Below are 16,420 nucleotides of genomic sequence, written 5' to 3'. Positions count from 1 at the left end.
GACTGTAAGAAGAGTGTCTGCTAAATTAACAAAATGTAAATATATAAGTGAAAATGAACATACCAAAATGAACTGCAAAGCACACCATTTATCATTGGCCTTGTTTCTAGGTCATGTTTTGAATTTTTACCTGTAGGTTAAAAAAAATATATTTAAAAAGGAATTTGGCCTTTAATACTATAGCCCACAGAAATGCATTGAATAACATATTCATACATGGCAAATACAGACAGTAAAAAAAATATCATAAGGAATAAGGTTTTGAAGTGTCTGCCCTATATCTAGGAGATATAAGAAAGCTCAAGAAATATCTTAGTTTTTTGGACACATATTTAACCTTTTTTCGGTTGGCACAAAACTAACTCCATATTTCCATATTTTGTACATTGTTACCTTCATACGAGTCCTGTGACATTTATGAGGGTCGTAGACCAAACGGAGAACAGCATCATATTAGTTTGTAGGCCAAACCGTTCTGACGCTACAGATGTTTTTTTGTGAGAAGACCGATTTTCGGGATGTCACATGCTCAGCCACCTTCCACCACAGATACAGAAGGCTGCCATTTGCTGATGTGGTGGATTGAGACACAGCCCATGCAAAACAGATATCTCTAGCTTAAACTGATGGATTTAGATGGGGATTTTTAAAATGATTTTGCTTAGATTGACGTACGGGTGAATCAATAGACTCGTAGCCCTTTCCTGCAGTCAATGACCAAAAGTGCCCTTTTTGGCCTCATGGGTGGAATGTTATTCATATTTTTATAATGATATTCATATTATTTCAAAGAAAACTGACAAATCCTGTGTTTCTATGTCAAACATTTTTGTTATATTTCAGTCTTCTGTGATGCAAACTCAAAATTGAATAAATATCATCTCCATATCTGACATGGTACAGGTGTCTTCTTTTTTTAAGCCCATAGCCATGTGTGTGAGGCATATATTTTTGTTTCAAATGAGATTTGTATAAGACACCAATAATCCCTTTGTGTGACCTTGATTTAGCCCACTACAGTAAAATGTTGATGATTAACCTTGTTCTCCTAATTCCTCAACCTGCTACAAAAAGTCAATTTTGGCAAAAGGTGTTTCACTTCAAGACAAAACCTTGTTTTGGGGCAGCGCTCATTGGAATACTACCCAGCATGCTTTGCAATTAAAAGATTATATATACACATTTATATTTAGTTCATTTAGCAGATGCTCTTGTCACACCATAGTGCCAACAGACTAATGATATTAATGCAGAGTGAAAAGGGGACACAAAATGGTGAACCGCTATAAAAAATGACAAAGTATTTTGTATTTTGAAAATACAGCTCTCGAAAGTATCTTGTTACAAAATACATTTGAGTGTAGTTCAGCCCAGTGTAATACAAATGACAAAATACTCAGAAATAATTAACATGCATATTTTAGATACATGTAACAGAAATACTGCCCATCTCTGGATGTGGACATGAAGCTACAGTAAGCATTTCACTGTAAGGTGACCTACACCTGTGTATTCGGCGCACACGGCCAGGTCTCTGACCTCCTCCCTATAGGCGGTCTCATCATTGTCAGTGATCTAGTCTACCACTGCTGTGCCATCGGCAAACTTAATGATGTTGTTGGAGCGAGCCTGGCCATGTAGTCATTCGTAAACAGGGAGTACAGGAGGGTACTGAGCACCCACCCCTGAGGGGCCCCAGTCTTGAGGATCAGCGTGGCGGATGTGTTGTTACCATTACCACCTGGGGGTGGCCCGTCAGGAAGTCCAGGATCCAGTTGCAGAGGGAGGTGTTTAGTCCCAGGGTCCTTAGCTTAGTGATGAGCTTTGAGGGCACTATGGTGTTGAACGCTGAGCTGTAGTTAATGAATAGCATTCTCACATAGGTGTTCCATTTGTCCAGGTGGGAAAGGGAAGTGTGGAGTGCAATAGAGATTGCATCATCTGTGGATCGATTGGGGCGGTATGAAATTGGAGTGGGTCTAGGGTTTCTGGGATAATGGTGTTGATCTGAGCCATGACCAGCCTTTCAAAGCACTTGGCTACAGACCTAAGTGCTATGGGTTGGTAGTCATTTAGGCAGGTTACCTTAGTGTTCTTGGGCACAGAGACTATGGTGGTCTGCTTGAAACATGATGGTTTTTCAGACAGTCGGGGACAGGTTGAATATGTCAGTGAAGACACTTGCCAGTTGGTCAGCACATACTCGAAGTACACGTCCTGATAATCCGTCTGGCCCTGCGGCATTGTGAATGTTGACCTGTTTAAAGGTCTTTCTCACATCGACTGCAGAGATCGTGATCACACAGTCGTTTGGAACAGCTGATGCTCTCATGCATGTTTCAGTGTTGCTTGCCTCGAAGCGAGCGTAGAAGTAATTTAGCTCGTCTGGTAGGCTCGTGTCACTTTGCAGCTCGCGGGTGTACTTCCCTTTGTAGTCTGTAATAGGTTGCAAGCTCTGCCACATCCGACGAGCATTGGAGCCGGTATAGTATGATTCAATCTTAGTCCGGTATTGATTCTTTGCCTGTTTGATGGTTCATCGGAGGGCATAGCAGGATTTCTTATAAGCTTCCGGGTTAGAGACCCGCTCCTTGAAAGCGGAAGCTCTAACCTTTAGTTCAGTGAGGATGTTGCCTGTAATCCATGGCTTCTGGTTGGGGTATGTACGTACAGTTACTGTGAGGATGACATCATCGATGCACTTATTGATGAAGCCAGTGACTGATGTGGTGTACTCCTCAATTCCATCGGAAGAATCACAGAACATATTCCAGACTGTGCTAGAGAAACAGTCCTGTAGCTGAGCATCTGCTTCATCTGACCACTTTTTTATTGACCGAGACACTGGTGCTTCCTGCTTTAGTTTTTGCTTGTAAGCAGGAATCAGGAGGATAGAATTATGGTCAGATTTGCCAAATGGAGGGTGAGGGAGAGCTTTGTACGTGTCTTTGTGTGTGGAGTAAAGGTGGTTTAGAGTTTTTTTCCCTCTGGTTGCACATTTAACATGCTGGTACAAATGAGGTAAAACAGATTTAAGTTTCCCTGCATTAAAGTCCCCGGCCACTAGGAGCGCCGGCTCCTGATGAGCGTTTTCCTGTTTGCTTATGGCCGTATACAGCTCCTTGAGTCATGTCTTAGTGCCAGCATCGGTTTGTGGTGGAAAATAGACAGCTATGAAGAATATAGATGAAAACTCTCTTGGTGTGTGTGGTCTACAGCTTACCATGAGATACTCTACCTCAGGCGAGCAAAACCTCATTCGATTTCATGCACCAGCTGTTGTTTACAAATATACATAGACTGCCACTCCTGGTCTTACCAGGAGTGGCAGTACAGCGTATCCTGCCAATACAGCGTAAAACCTGTATGTTATTCATGCCGTCGTTCAGCCACAACTCAGTGAAACATAAGATATTACAGTTTTTAATGGCTCGTTGGTAGGATATACATGATCGTTGCCTCCCGAGTGGCGCAGTGGTCTAAGGCACTGCATCACAGTGCTAGCTGTGCCACTAGAGATTCTGTGTTCGAGTCCAGGCTCTGTCGCAGCAGGCCGCGACCGGGAGACACATGGGGCAGCGCACAATTGGCCCAGCATCGTCCAGGTTAGGGGAGGGTTTGGCCGGCAGGAATGTCCTTGTCCCATCGCGCACTAGCAACTCCTGTGGAGGGCCGGGCGCATTGCACGCTAAAATGGTCGCCAGGTGTACGGTGTTTCCTCTGACACATTGGCATGGCTGGCTTCCGGGTTAAGCGGGCATTGTGTCAAGAAGAAGTGGGGCTTGGTTGGGGTGTTTCGGAGGATGCACGGCTCTCGACCTTTGCCGTACGTAGTTGACAGGGATGAGGGCCTTGTCGGGTGTCTGAAGTATATTCTTTGTGTCCGACTCATTAAACAAAACATCTTCTTCCAGTACGAGGTGAGTAATCACTGTCCTGATATCTAAAAGCTCTTTCTGGTCATAAGAGACTGTGGCAGAAACATTATGTACAAAATAAGTTACAAATAATGCGAAAAAACACACACAATAGCACAATTGGTTAGGGGACTGTAAACCTGCAGCCATCTCCTCCGGCGCCATTATCAGGCGGGATTGGTAGGCGTGTTTGATACTGCCCTCTAATTGGTACCATCTCAGCTAATGTTTCCTTTCCGAACTGGCTCCGCTTAATTTTCTTGTCCACATCCCGGTTCAACCATAACCCTTGCCTCAACCATATGTAACAGTATAACTTTATGTCCGTCCCCTCGCCCATACCCGGGCGCGAACCAGGGACCCTCTGCACACATCAACAACAGTCACCCTCGAAGCATCGTTACCCATCGCTCCACAAAAGCCGCGGCCCTTGCAGAGAAAGGGGAACTACTACTTTAAGGTCTCAGAGCAAGTGACGTCACCGATTGAAACGCTATTTAGCGCGCACCGCTAACTAAGCTAGCCGTTTCACATCTGTTACACTCACCCCCCTTTTGACCTCCTCCTTTTCCGCAGCAACCAGTGATCCGGGTCAACAGCATCAATGTAACAGTATAACTTTACACCGTCTCCTCGCCCATACCCGGGCGCGAACCAGGGACCCCCTGCACACATCAACAACAGTCATCCTTGAAGCATCGTTACCCATCGCTCCACAAAAGCCACGGCCCTTGCAGCGCAAGGGGAACTACTACTTCAAGGTCTCAGAGCAAGTGACGTCACCGATTGAAACGCTATTTAGCGCGCACCGCTAACTAAGCTAGCCGTTTCACATCTGTTACACATAGTTCCAGTGTTGTCCACTGGTCAACTGCACCACAGCTCTACCTGATTCGACAAAGGTTGTTGATTAGCAGAGTAAACACTGAAACTTGCCTCTGATTCAAATTGGCTGACTTTTTATAAAGACAGATCACTGAAATGGTCAGTTTGAAAGTGTCAAAACCCAAATGTCTACAAACCTGTAGATGGACCTTATAATTGTTGTTCAAGACACAGTAGAATCTAGACTCTTTAATTAGATTTCAAATGCCATGAAGTCCCTTTGAGTTAATTTCAGGCAAAGTTCCATCGTACACTTCAGAGAAGAGTTGGCTGGTGGATTGTTAGCTAATGCATCAAATCAAACAATTTCCTAGTATTTCTCAGAGGATGGAGATCTGTGAGTGCGTGTGTGTGTGTGAGACTGGCCACTGAACACGACGACACGATCCAGAACCCACAGACGTTGCGATGAGAGCCATCGTCTGGCTCAGAGATGGGGTTCTGTGTGATCTTCTCTGTCATGTAAACACACAAACACGTCTGTCTCTGCAGCCCACTCTTGATCCTCCCTCTGGGGAAGCAATACTTCAACACAATCAACAATGGCCCTCCACTTGATAAACATCATCAGAGAGAACTAGAGCATCTAAGATCTACTAGGCCCACTGGTGATGTTGTAATGTACATCAGACAGACGCACTGATACTAAGCTAATGGTAGAGCACTGGAGCCAATAACGAGGACAGTCCTTAAGATCCATGTTTCTCAAAGGCTACTGGTCATGGTGTAATGTACATCAGAGGGCCGTGGCACACTTATGTTGACACTAATTTTAAAGCACTGGAGCCAATAAGTATAGTCATGTGTTAACACTTTGTTCTAACTTGCAGCTCTGCAGCCCAGAGGACACTGTACAGGAGGATGGACTCCCATGGTGACATAGATCATTAAAAACCAGAGTGGAGAGAGAGGGTCACCTCTTTTGCAGCAGTGGTGTCCTGTATAGTCCTCTTCATTTCTACTCTGACTCTCATTACATCATCTGATGGATAGTTACCTCACACACCAGCCATCCCTATAGGGCAATACTCAGCAGTATTAGCCTATAGGACGAGACTACTATAGATGGTGAGCCAGCTTTCCCATCACACCATGATCACACTCCATCATGTCCATGCCTGTGGGTCAGCTCAGCAGATGAGGTGATTAATGCAATTGCTGCATTCATCAATAAAGACACTCTCATTAGTCCTATGCTTCTCTGGGTAATGGAGAGGCAGAGCCAGGGCAGCACCCCAGCCAAATGAGGAAGCACTGTACCTGAGTGGGGTGGGGGTTTCTGACTTGTCAGATTGATTTCAGCCCTGCCAAGCACAGTACTGTAGGCTACATACAGTATATGGATACTTTCAGCGTGAGGGAAGTTTAGGTATAAAATGATAGGGATGATGTGTTGTCAATTTCAGGTGATACCTGTACATACCGTATAGCGTAATTTGCAGAGGCATTGGAGTGACCTGATGGAATGATGGAGTTCACACACACACGCCATGTTGGCATCAAGGTTTATTATCCTTTATAATGTACAATATACAAAAATATAGAGTACCAAAAAATTCACAGTGTCTAAAAGGCAGTGATTACAGTCTACATCACATATCTAATAGTACCACCAGGTCAGTTGCATAGAAGGGCACCGAGCCAATCAGGGGACAAAGATTCACAATGTGACATCCAGCTTGCCCAATCAAATATTACTACAGGGCCAGAGGAAGACAATCAAAGGGAGTCATCATTTAGGGGGAGCCAACCACAAACCCAAAAATGTGGGTCAGGCAAGTGGGGAAAAGGAAAACCACTGGGTGGAGGGGTTGCTGTAAATCCTCTAAAACAGCTGAATTACTTTGATCTAGTCAATGGACTATCGTAATACTGTTACTATACACTACTCACCATTTTCTGTGTCTTGTTCTTGTTCATTTAAAATGTTTGTTTTTTAAACTGTTGTGGTGATATTTTGTATTAAAATGGCACGAGTGCTTCTAAAAGGACAGGCTGTCTTTGTTACTCTGAACCTTATTTATACCTGGTGAACATTTTTTGTAAAAAAACTAAATCCGTATCACGGTGGATGAATAAGGCTGCGTTTAGACAGACAGCCTTATTCATCCACCGTGTCCGCACTGTGACCAGATTTCATGGTCCCTTACTGTATGAAAATTATTTGATGGATTTCTTTCAAAATAATATTTATTTGTTTATTTTAAGACACATGTCAATTTCTTTAGAAGGCAATATAATTATGATTTCACTGTCCAGAGATAGCCAGACAGAATGAGTCCCTGACTACCTCCAGAGGTGGTCAGTAAGATCTAATCACAATCAGATCATAATGTGTCTTTTGATCATCTATACCTGTCTGCATATGTTGGCACAATCAGGATGTGGACACAATCAGGACAAGTTATGTATGTTAGCACCAGGTATAAACGGGGATTAAGATACTACATAGGATCTGGACAAACTGTACATCTATAGAAAGTTACAAAACAGCTGGAGAAGTTGTCCAGGCCGTAATCAACCAGTCACATTGACAAACTCTATCCCCTTACAAACCCCATGGTTGGTGAGTACATAGCTGCTGCACTTTTTATTGATTTTTTTCAACTAAGGCTTTTTTTTTTTAAACAGTGTTAGCTATACAACAATATACATTTACATTATACTAACCTTTAGATGTCATTAATGCTCTGCAGATCGAAGGCTGTCTCTTATGTACAGATAGAGCTCTCGTGCATATAACGGAACTATAGAATTAGAACGATAGAATAGAATCATACCATTTCTATGAGTGGAACTGAAAGCATTGCTGCTAAATTAGCATTCATTTTAAGAGCGGGCATAATAATAAAATATAGCTCAGTTCTGTTTCTGAAAATCCCTTTATGATCCAAGCTTCACTATAAATAGTGTTTCCTTATGAGAACTGCGCAGCTCTCGTTAACTTACAATGATTATCATCTTATACATTGAACATATGGAAACCCAGTGGAACATTAGGAGTGCTATCATCATAATGTGTGGAAAAAATGCACATACCCCTTTACAGATCCCATTATATACACAGTCATATGTAAGAAAGAATTACATTTACATTGTACAAAATACATACAGTTGTCTGTTCCTCTCCTCATTCACTCTCACAGGCATACACATACGAAGCAAGCAAACACACACACGCCAACATGCGCGCACACACACACACACACAAACACACGCACACGCACACACACACACACAACAATAATCTCATACCAAAGCATTTTAAGCATGATTTAGCATTGTAAAGAGAGGGACACATTGATATTCGCTACAGTCAGTCTGAATATTTGCTTCTACATTATTTTATTTTTGTAAAATCTTAAAGGAGAATAGTGTGTGTTTTTACAACCAAATCTCAATTTTATATGTACTGAATTGGAGTATTATACAAGGGTCCAGACACTTATTTTTGCAATTTCACTTTTTATTTTATTTGAGTTAACTTACCCCAACCAGCAAGTCATTTCCTCATCCTTGATGTGCAGTACGGGGGCTCTGAAAAAACATGAACAAATGCTCCAAAAATATTTTTTTGAAACAGGAACCCTCTCAGTATAGTGATGCAGGTCTTTAGATGTTGTACACATGAAATTGTGACACAATTTCACGTGTACAATATCTAAAGACCTGCATCACTATACTAAAGGTTTTCTGTTTCTAAAAGGATTTGAGTGTTTTTGGAGCATTTGTTCATGCTTTTTCAGAGCTCCCGTACTGCACAACGAGGATGAGGTTGTGACTCGCTGGTTGGGGTATGTTTCTCAAAAACAAGTGAAATTGCAACAACAACAAGAAAGGTCTGGACCCTTCTATAACATGCCTTCAAAAATAAAGGTCTGGACCCTTCTATAACATGCCTTCAAAAATAAAGACGTGGTTGTAATAAAGCAACATTCTCCTTTCATTTGTCAGACACCTATTGGCTACTAAGCTGCTGTGATTTTTTGTATATGTTGTGGTGTGAAACCGATGAGAAACTCAAAAGTGAATCAGCTATCCCTTATTTGTGAAAGAAAAGATTTCCTCCGATCCTACTGCTCTCTTGAACGTCAAACAAATAACCTCCCTCATAAAAAAATGCCACACTACTATCTTTTTTATCCCACCTTGTATGATATCATATAAAATCGGTTGCAGTCCAGTTCTGCACACTGGCCATATTTAATATGACCACTGAGCGGTAGGTAGGTATAGTACTCAGTAGAATACATCCATTCCATTCTAGAACCAAGGGAATTCCTTCCAAAAGTCTTTATATGATCATAAAAAAGAAGTGATAGAAAGTCAAATTTGACTCCACATGATCCTCTCTATTGTATACCCAAAGCACCCCAAAGCTGGATGATTCCCACTGTATTTCAGTCAGACACCTCATCTCTCTAGCCCATGTTCAGATCTTTCCCTGGGAAACATTGCCTTTGTGAACATACCGATACAGTACATAACACAGCCAGCCTGAGGTGTGGGCCTTGTTTGGACATAAGCAGATAGGAGATTCTCTCCAGCAGTGAGTATGTCTGTATCTATGTGGTCTAGTGTAGGCACTTTTCCTATAACAGATCACACGCTGCCATTCCTGGATGTGCCTCTGTTCCCCTGGTCCCATAGTACCACCCAAAAACATGGCGCCACAGCAGAGCTGAGGTCCCAGGTACTTGTCCTCCTCGTGTCATTTGATGAGGCGAGGTGACCTGAGTGCATCCATCCACCTCCAAACACAATAGAACTGATATTGATCTCTTCATCTCTTGAATTAATTTAGTTCTTTTTTTTGTTCCCTCCCGATTCGCATCCACCATACTGAAGGACAGACATAATGATATGCGCTGGTAGGGTTGTTCTGGGTAACTGCTTTTGTTGTTGGGAGAATTAGGTGTTTATCATGGGGATGGATGCTGCAGACCGAGGGTATGTTGGTGTCATAGAGATTCATTTATAGGCCTCCCAAGTGGTGCAGCGGTCTAAGCCACTGCATTGCAGTGCTGGAGGTGTTACTACAGACCTGGGTTCATTCCCGAGGTGTGCCACAACCGGCCATGGTCCGGGAGTCCCATATGATGGCGCACAATTGGCCCAGCGTCATCCGGGTAAGGGGAGGGTTTGGACGATGGGGCTTTACTTGGCTCATCGCGCTCTAGCAACTCCTTGTGGAAGGCCAGGTTCCCGCAGGCTGACCCATGTTCCCCAGTTGAACAGTGTTTCCTCTGACACATTGGTGTGGCTGGCCTCCAGGTTAAGCTAGTGGTGGTGTTAAGGAGCGCGGTTAGGCTGGTCATGTTTTGGAGGACGCATGACTCAACCTTTGCCTCTCCTGAGCCCGTTGGGGAGTTGCAGCGATGAGACAAGATTGAAAATTGGGGAGAAAAAGAGAGTAAAAAAAAGAAATTAAATAAAAAAAGAGACTCAATCATAGAGGTGAGCAGACAGACCAGGGAAGAGAGTTTTCTCCTATGGCCAACTCTAGCCTCTCTGGATAGCAACACCTACAGTAAGGCGCTCAGGTTGTCAAGTTCCACAGGGATAAGTAGTTCAACTCCATACTGTAGCTTATAGTGTCTTATAGAGTTCATCATTTATCTCTCCACCGAAGCACTACGTTGACACTGTGATATCCAGTACTCACACCCCCCAAAATATACCCCAAACTATGATCAAATTCCTGGCTCTACTTAGCGAGTCTAATGGAGGCATCAGCACCTCTACAGAGTGTATGTTCCAGGTATACCCTTACACCCCCCTCACCATTTGGTAGATACCATGGGATAAAGGAGGGGGGAGCAAAAATGGATGGGTTCAGTCACCATTCCATCTGTCACCATTGTGATTGGGGTGGAGTTCAGTTCAGTCTGGGTGGGCGGTGCCGGGGGCCATGGGGTTGGGGGCGGGGTGTCTCAGCTGTTGTTATAGGTCCTGCAGGGGGAAGGGGAGGAGTCAGGCCTGTTGTAGTCATATTTGCCCAGCGCTGTGGGGTAGTAGGTGGTGGTGTACATGTTAGTCTGCTGCAGGGGCGTTGGGTAGAAGTTAGACCTCTCATCTGGGAGCAGGTTATTCTTGTTCAGAGTCTGGGGGAGGAGAGAAGACAGTGTCATAACAGGTGACAGTGGCTACAAAATTATACAAAAAACACTGATCAGTTGAAAAGGTACGTACTGTTTAGTAAAGTGTTTTTCTGGGTGAGGTGGGAAGAGTAGAGAAAACAGTCATAACAGTGTTATAACAGTGACATAAGAGTTTTATACCAGTGCTGTAACAGATGGGTTAGTTTACCAACGACTCAGACAGGAGCAATATCAATATATTAGACTCTTACAGGTTGAAAAGTGGGCAACAGTGCTGGGTACTGTAAGTGGATTTCTAAGTAAGGTACAACCCTTCAACAAATATGATTTAGCAGCCAAACATCAAGCGTAATCAATGAACAAATATGAGAGGCATGAATAAATTACAGTAGGCGGCTCCAAAAAACGAAATACAAAAACATTTAGTTTGTATCCCAAATGGCACCCTATTCCCTTTATAGTGCACTACCAGGGCCCATAGGGAAATGAGTGTACTATATAGGAAATTAGGTCCCATTTGGGACACACTTAATTTAATACACTTGCACTTTAGAGGCAGGTCGTGGCAGCTAGAAGCCACAATGTGCCGACGAAGGGAACACTTTACGGAGGGCTGCTGAGTAATGTCATTTATGTTAACAGCCAGGCCAAACACGGCTCTGTAAATGGTTTACAGAATCAGTGAAATGCACAACAACGCTGTGAAGAAACAACCGCATAATGTAATGGCTAAAACAACAATAAACAGCAGTAGTTCTCAGGTTGAGCCAGTGACTCTAGCTAGGTAGCCTGGTTAAACCAGACTGAATGCTTAGAGAAATCCATGAGGATGCCAGGCAAATAGCTAACTAACTACCTGTAGTATGAAACCTGCCTGGTCTGGTTGTTAACCTAATGAGACCCTGCTCTCAACGTATGACTCTCATAATTAGGGCCCAGCATGAGGACCCAGCCTCACTCAGCCACAAACACATCACTCAGCCAGCTGGTGGCTAACATCTTCAGAAAATAATCAGGTTCCACCCTGAGAAGCAGCAACCGTCACCTGAGATAAAGAGCGTCCTAGCATAGTACTTGACTAATTATGGGGCAATATCTTTTTTTTATTTTAAATTGACCTTTATTTAACTAGGCAAGTCAGTTAAGAACAAATTCTTATTTTCAATGACAGCCTAGGAACAGTGGGTTAACTGCCTTGTTCAGGGGCAGAACGACAGATTTTTACCTTGTCAGCTCGGGGATTCAATCTTGCAACCTTTCGGATACTAGTCGAAAGCGCTAACCACTAGGCTACCTGCCGCATAATGCTGCAAAAACAGTATGTATACTAGGTGGATCATGATACAACGTCGGTCCTAGGGCTAACCCTGCCACATGCAGGGAGGGCAATGCCATTGTGGGACAGATCGATGAGATCGGACCGTGGCTCACAGGCACACACAGGTGTTACATTCCTCAAAAGATGCTGGTTCCAGCATTTTAAACAGCAGTGGGAGTCCATGGGTATAACAGGCTAATGAGGGCCATTAATAAGGACTGAGACTGTGAACAGAAAGTGGAGTAAGGAAACCAGGTGAAGAGAAATAAGAAATATATGTTCTGAGCTCCCACCATATCTCTATTCCCTGTACAGTAGTTAATGTAATGAAATAAACCTATTCATATGGAATCTCCTGTCAAAATCAAATGAATGACTGGTGTTACCTAATCGTTGTCCTACGCAGAAAATGGTGTTTCATGGTGTGGGTATGCGAGCACGTGTCTGCATGCGTGCGTCCGTGTCTACGTGTGTGAGAATCCTTGAATACCTGTGACAATACCTTGAACTCCATGGGCGTGTACTTCTCGTTCTTTGGTGTAGTGTTGCCCTTGTAGTTGAGGTGGTTGGGTGTGGTGGGGTGTATGACAGCGGATTCCTGCGAGGGCTTGTGGAAGCGCTGGCTATACACGTAGGCCAGAAAGGACAGAAGGCCCGCCCCCAGGAAACAGGACACGCCTGTGGCTATCAGGTGCAGCGAGGTGAATGCTGGGAAGACACAACAAAGCCGACAGATGGTAGGAGATCAGTCAGGATGTTTGGTTCACTTATCTGTGCCTGTAATCTGTAATTTTCTCTCTTTCTGTCCTCCATCAGCTATTATATTGCAGTAAAATGGTGGTTCATTCAGGGGCAACAAGCACTACTTCAGTAGCCTGGTCGATAATCTGTTTGTGCTGTCTTGCCAACTCCTATAGTCATTCAATAGCCACAGGAGTTGGCAAGACAGCACAAACAGATCGGTGACCAGGCTAGCAAAATGTTGGTTTATTGAAGGGCACCAAGCTCCCTGGCATCTTCCTGGAAAATGTCTAATGGTGTGGCGGCACAGCCTTTTCAAACCATTACCATTCCCAGGAGGCTACCTACACCTCATTCTAATGGACATCCCCCAAAATGCATATTCCCCATCTAATGATTGGTTCAAAGGCTTGTGCCATCCTGATTTTGTCCAGCAGCAGCCTTCAGAAAGTATTCACACCCCTAGACTTTTCACACATTTTGTTGTGCTCCAGCCTGAATTTAAAATGGATTAAATTGGGATTTTCTTGTCACTGGCCTAAACACAATAACCCATAATGTATTTTTTATTCAACATGAAAAGCTGAAACATCTTGAGTCAATAAGTATTCAACCCCTTTGTTATGGCAAGCCTAAATAAAAACATTTGCTTAAACAAGTCACATAATAAGTTGCATCCACTCAATCGTGTAATAATAGTGTTTAACATGATTTTTGAATGACTACCTCATCTCTGTACCCCACACATAGAATTATCTGTAAGGTCCCTCAGCCAAGCAGTGAATTTCAAACACAGATTCAACCACAAAGACCAGGGAGGTTTTTCAATGCCTCACAAAGAAGGGCACTTATTGGTAGATGGGTGAAAAATGTAATATTCCTTTGAGCATGGTGAAGTTATTAATTACACTTTGGATGGTGTGTCAATACACCCATTCACTACAAAGATACAGGCGTCCTTCCAAACTCCATTACTAGATAGGAAGGAAACCGCTCAGGGATTTCACCATGAGCCAAATGATGACTTTAAAACAGTTACAGAGTTGAATGGTTGTTATAGGAGAAAACTGAGGGTGGATCAACAACATTGTAATTACTGAACAATACAGAATAAGAAATATTCCAAAACATGCACCCTGTTTGCATAGCGGTGGGAAGTAGGGGAACTGAGGGTGCTTTTTCACAAAAGTCCTGTACTAGCCGACAAATATTTCAGTCTGTCGCGAGGACATTTATTTTTGTATTTTTTCACAAAAGTAGTGCACTGGGCCTTTACGAGTCCTGTATTAGTGGACCGATAGCCGTCTCTTTTTTCACAGCTCCCCCACCCTGAAGTAATACTGCAAAAAATGTAGCAAAGCAATTAACTTTGGTCTTGAATGCAAAGTGTTATGTTTATGGCAAATCCAATACAAGATATTACTGAGTACCACTCCATATTTTCAAGCAAAGTGATGACTGCATCATGTTATGGGTATGCTTGTAATTGTTAAGGACCGGTTTTTTTTTTCAGGATAAATAAGAAACCGAATGGAGCTATGAACACAGTCAAAATCCTATAGAAAAAGCTAGTTCAGTCTGCTTTCCACTGGGAGATGTATTCACCTTTCAGCAGGGCAATAACCTAAAACACAAGGCCAAATCTACACTGGATTTGCTTACCAAGACGACAGTGCTAGACAATGTTCCTGAGTGGCCGATTAACAATTTTGACTGAGATTTACTTGAAAATCTATGGCAAGACCTGAAAATGGTTGTCTAGCAATGATCAGCAACCAATTTGACAGAACTTTGAGATTTTTTAAATATTTTTATACTTCGTTTTTATTGTCGGAACACAAAGAAAGTACAAATAAAAGAAGGAAAGAAATGATCTGGCAGTTACAGTGCACTTCATACCTTCATCATCATATCAGTTACATGGACATCTTTGAATTAGACCTTTTCCATGTACGAAACCCATTTTTCCCAGTATTCTTGACCTCTCTCCTGTTGAGTTCTTAAAGCAAATGTCATACGCTCCATGTGGTGTATTTCTTCTACAATGTCTATCCATTGTGTCACTGTGGGAGGGTCTTTTTGTAGCCATTTCCTAGTGATAGCCTTTTTACTGGCTGCCAGAAGGACCTTCAAGAGGTACTTTTCTCTATTGTGTAAGTTATCAGGTATTTCACCCATGTACAAAGAAATTAATGTTTGTTCTATGTCAAATCACATTATTTTTCCAATGTTAGATCTTATTTCTCCCCAGTGACCTTGAGTTGGTGGAGCTTTGTTGAGTCTCTAATATGTTCAACCATGTTTCATCAGTTATTTCAATGTTAAGTTCCTCCTCCCATTTATTTTTTATATAATTTGTAGAATGTTTCTTTGAGGATTGAATACCCAAGTAGAGATTTGAAATCGTTTTTTTGTTACTCCCCAAGTTGTATGCGTTAGTGAATACTTGGATTAATTTTGGAGGTGCTCGAGGTTCAGTCACCTTTATCTCCCTTAAGAAATAGTGTCGAACTTGTAGGTATCTGTAAAAATCTTGTTTATCCAAGCCATGTTTTTTAGTTAGGTCCTGGAAGTTATCTAGGTTCCCATTCCTTATAATTGTACTGAATGATGTGATGCCTTTCTGCGTCCATTGTTTAAACCTGCTGTCCTGAGTTGCAGGGATGAAGCTGGGGTCATATGCAGGCCAACTCAGCAGTTTGATCTCTCTGTCTAAATTATTTTGCTTAACTACCCTAAACCATGTCTTCAGAGAGAAATGAATCCACTGATTTTGTCTATTGTATATTTCTTTTACCATGTCATTATTTCCCAAAACTGACAGTATGGGTATCTCTGTCAAAGTAGTCTCGATGTCTTTCCATTTGGATTCGTATTCTGAATTGCACCAACACACCAGAGGTCTCAATTGGGCTAACACTTAATAATCTTTTAGGTTTGGTAAGGCCATACCCCTACAGTTTGTTGGTAACTGTAATGTTGTATATCTAGTTCTTGGTCTCTTACTGTTCCAGATAAACCTTGATATCCGTTTATCCCATTCCCTAAACTGTTTAGGCGTGATTTCTATGGGCAGTGATTGGAACAAATACAGTAAACTTGGCAGGATGTTCATTTGGATTGTTTCAATTCTACTACTAAGATCTAAGGGAAGTGAATTCCACCTGTCCAGGTCATCATATATTTTCTTGTTGATGTGATCGTAATTCATGTCATAAAGTTTGGGTGCATCTTTTGGTAAGTTTACTCCCAGATATTTAATGGATGAAGAGGTCCAGGTGAAGTTATACCTACTCTTAAGCTCTTCCTGTGGGGTATAATTATAAACTAGGGCTTGGGTCTTGTGTACGTTGAGCACATGCCCTGAATATGTTCCAAATGTTTGTAAATCATCCATCAATCTAGGTACACTTGAGCCTGGGTCTTTAAGGAATAACAGAACGTCATCAGCATACATG

General features: G+C 42.6%; 1 protein-coding gene across 3 annotated transcripts in view; it reads right to left on the bottom strand.

Moving 5' to 3' along the window:
• Positions 1 to 6,290: 6,290 nt before the first annotated feature.
• The window catches only part of LOC109904482 (semaphorin-5B-like), a 196,259-nt gene continuing 186,129 nt past the window's right edge, over positions 6,291 to 16,420 (bottom strand). For 2 of the 3 annotated variants that reach the window (XM_031797168.1, XM_031797159.1), the window contains 2 exons: positions 12,712 to 12,929; positions 6,291 to 10,906 (listed from right to left, as the gene is read on the bottom strand). In XM_031797168.1, the coding sequence (XP_031653028.1) occupies positions 10,736 to 10,906; positions 12,712 to 12,929 (389 nt within the window). In that variant the 3' untranslated portion in view covers positions 6,291 to 10,735. The remainder of the gene's footprint in view (positions 10,907 to 12,711; positions 12,930 to 16,420) is intronic. The other variant, XM_031797164.1, reaches the window with a different exon arrangement.

This window comes from Oncorhynchus kisutch, linkage group LG2 (assembly GCF_002021735.2).
Source record: "Oncorhynchus kisutch isolate 150728-3 linkage group LG2, Okis_V2, whole genome shotgun sequence".
NCBI lineage: Eukaryota > Metazoa > Chordata > Actinopteri > Salmoniformes > Salmonidae > Oncorhynchus > Oncorhynchus kisutch.
This window is presented reverse-complemented; position numbering and strand designations above follow the sequence as displayed.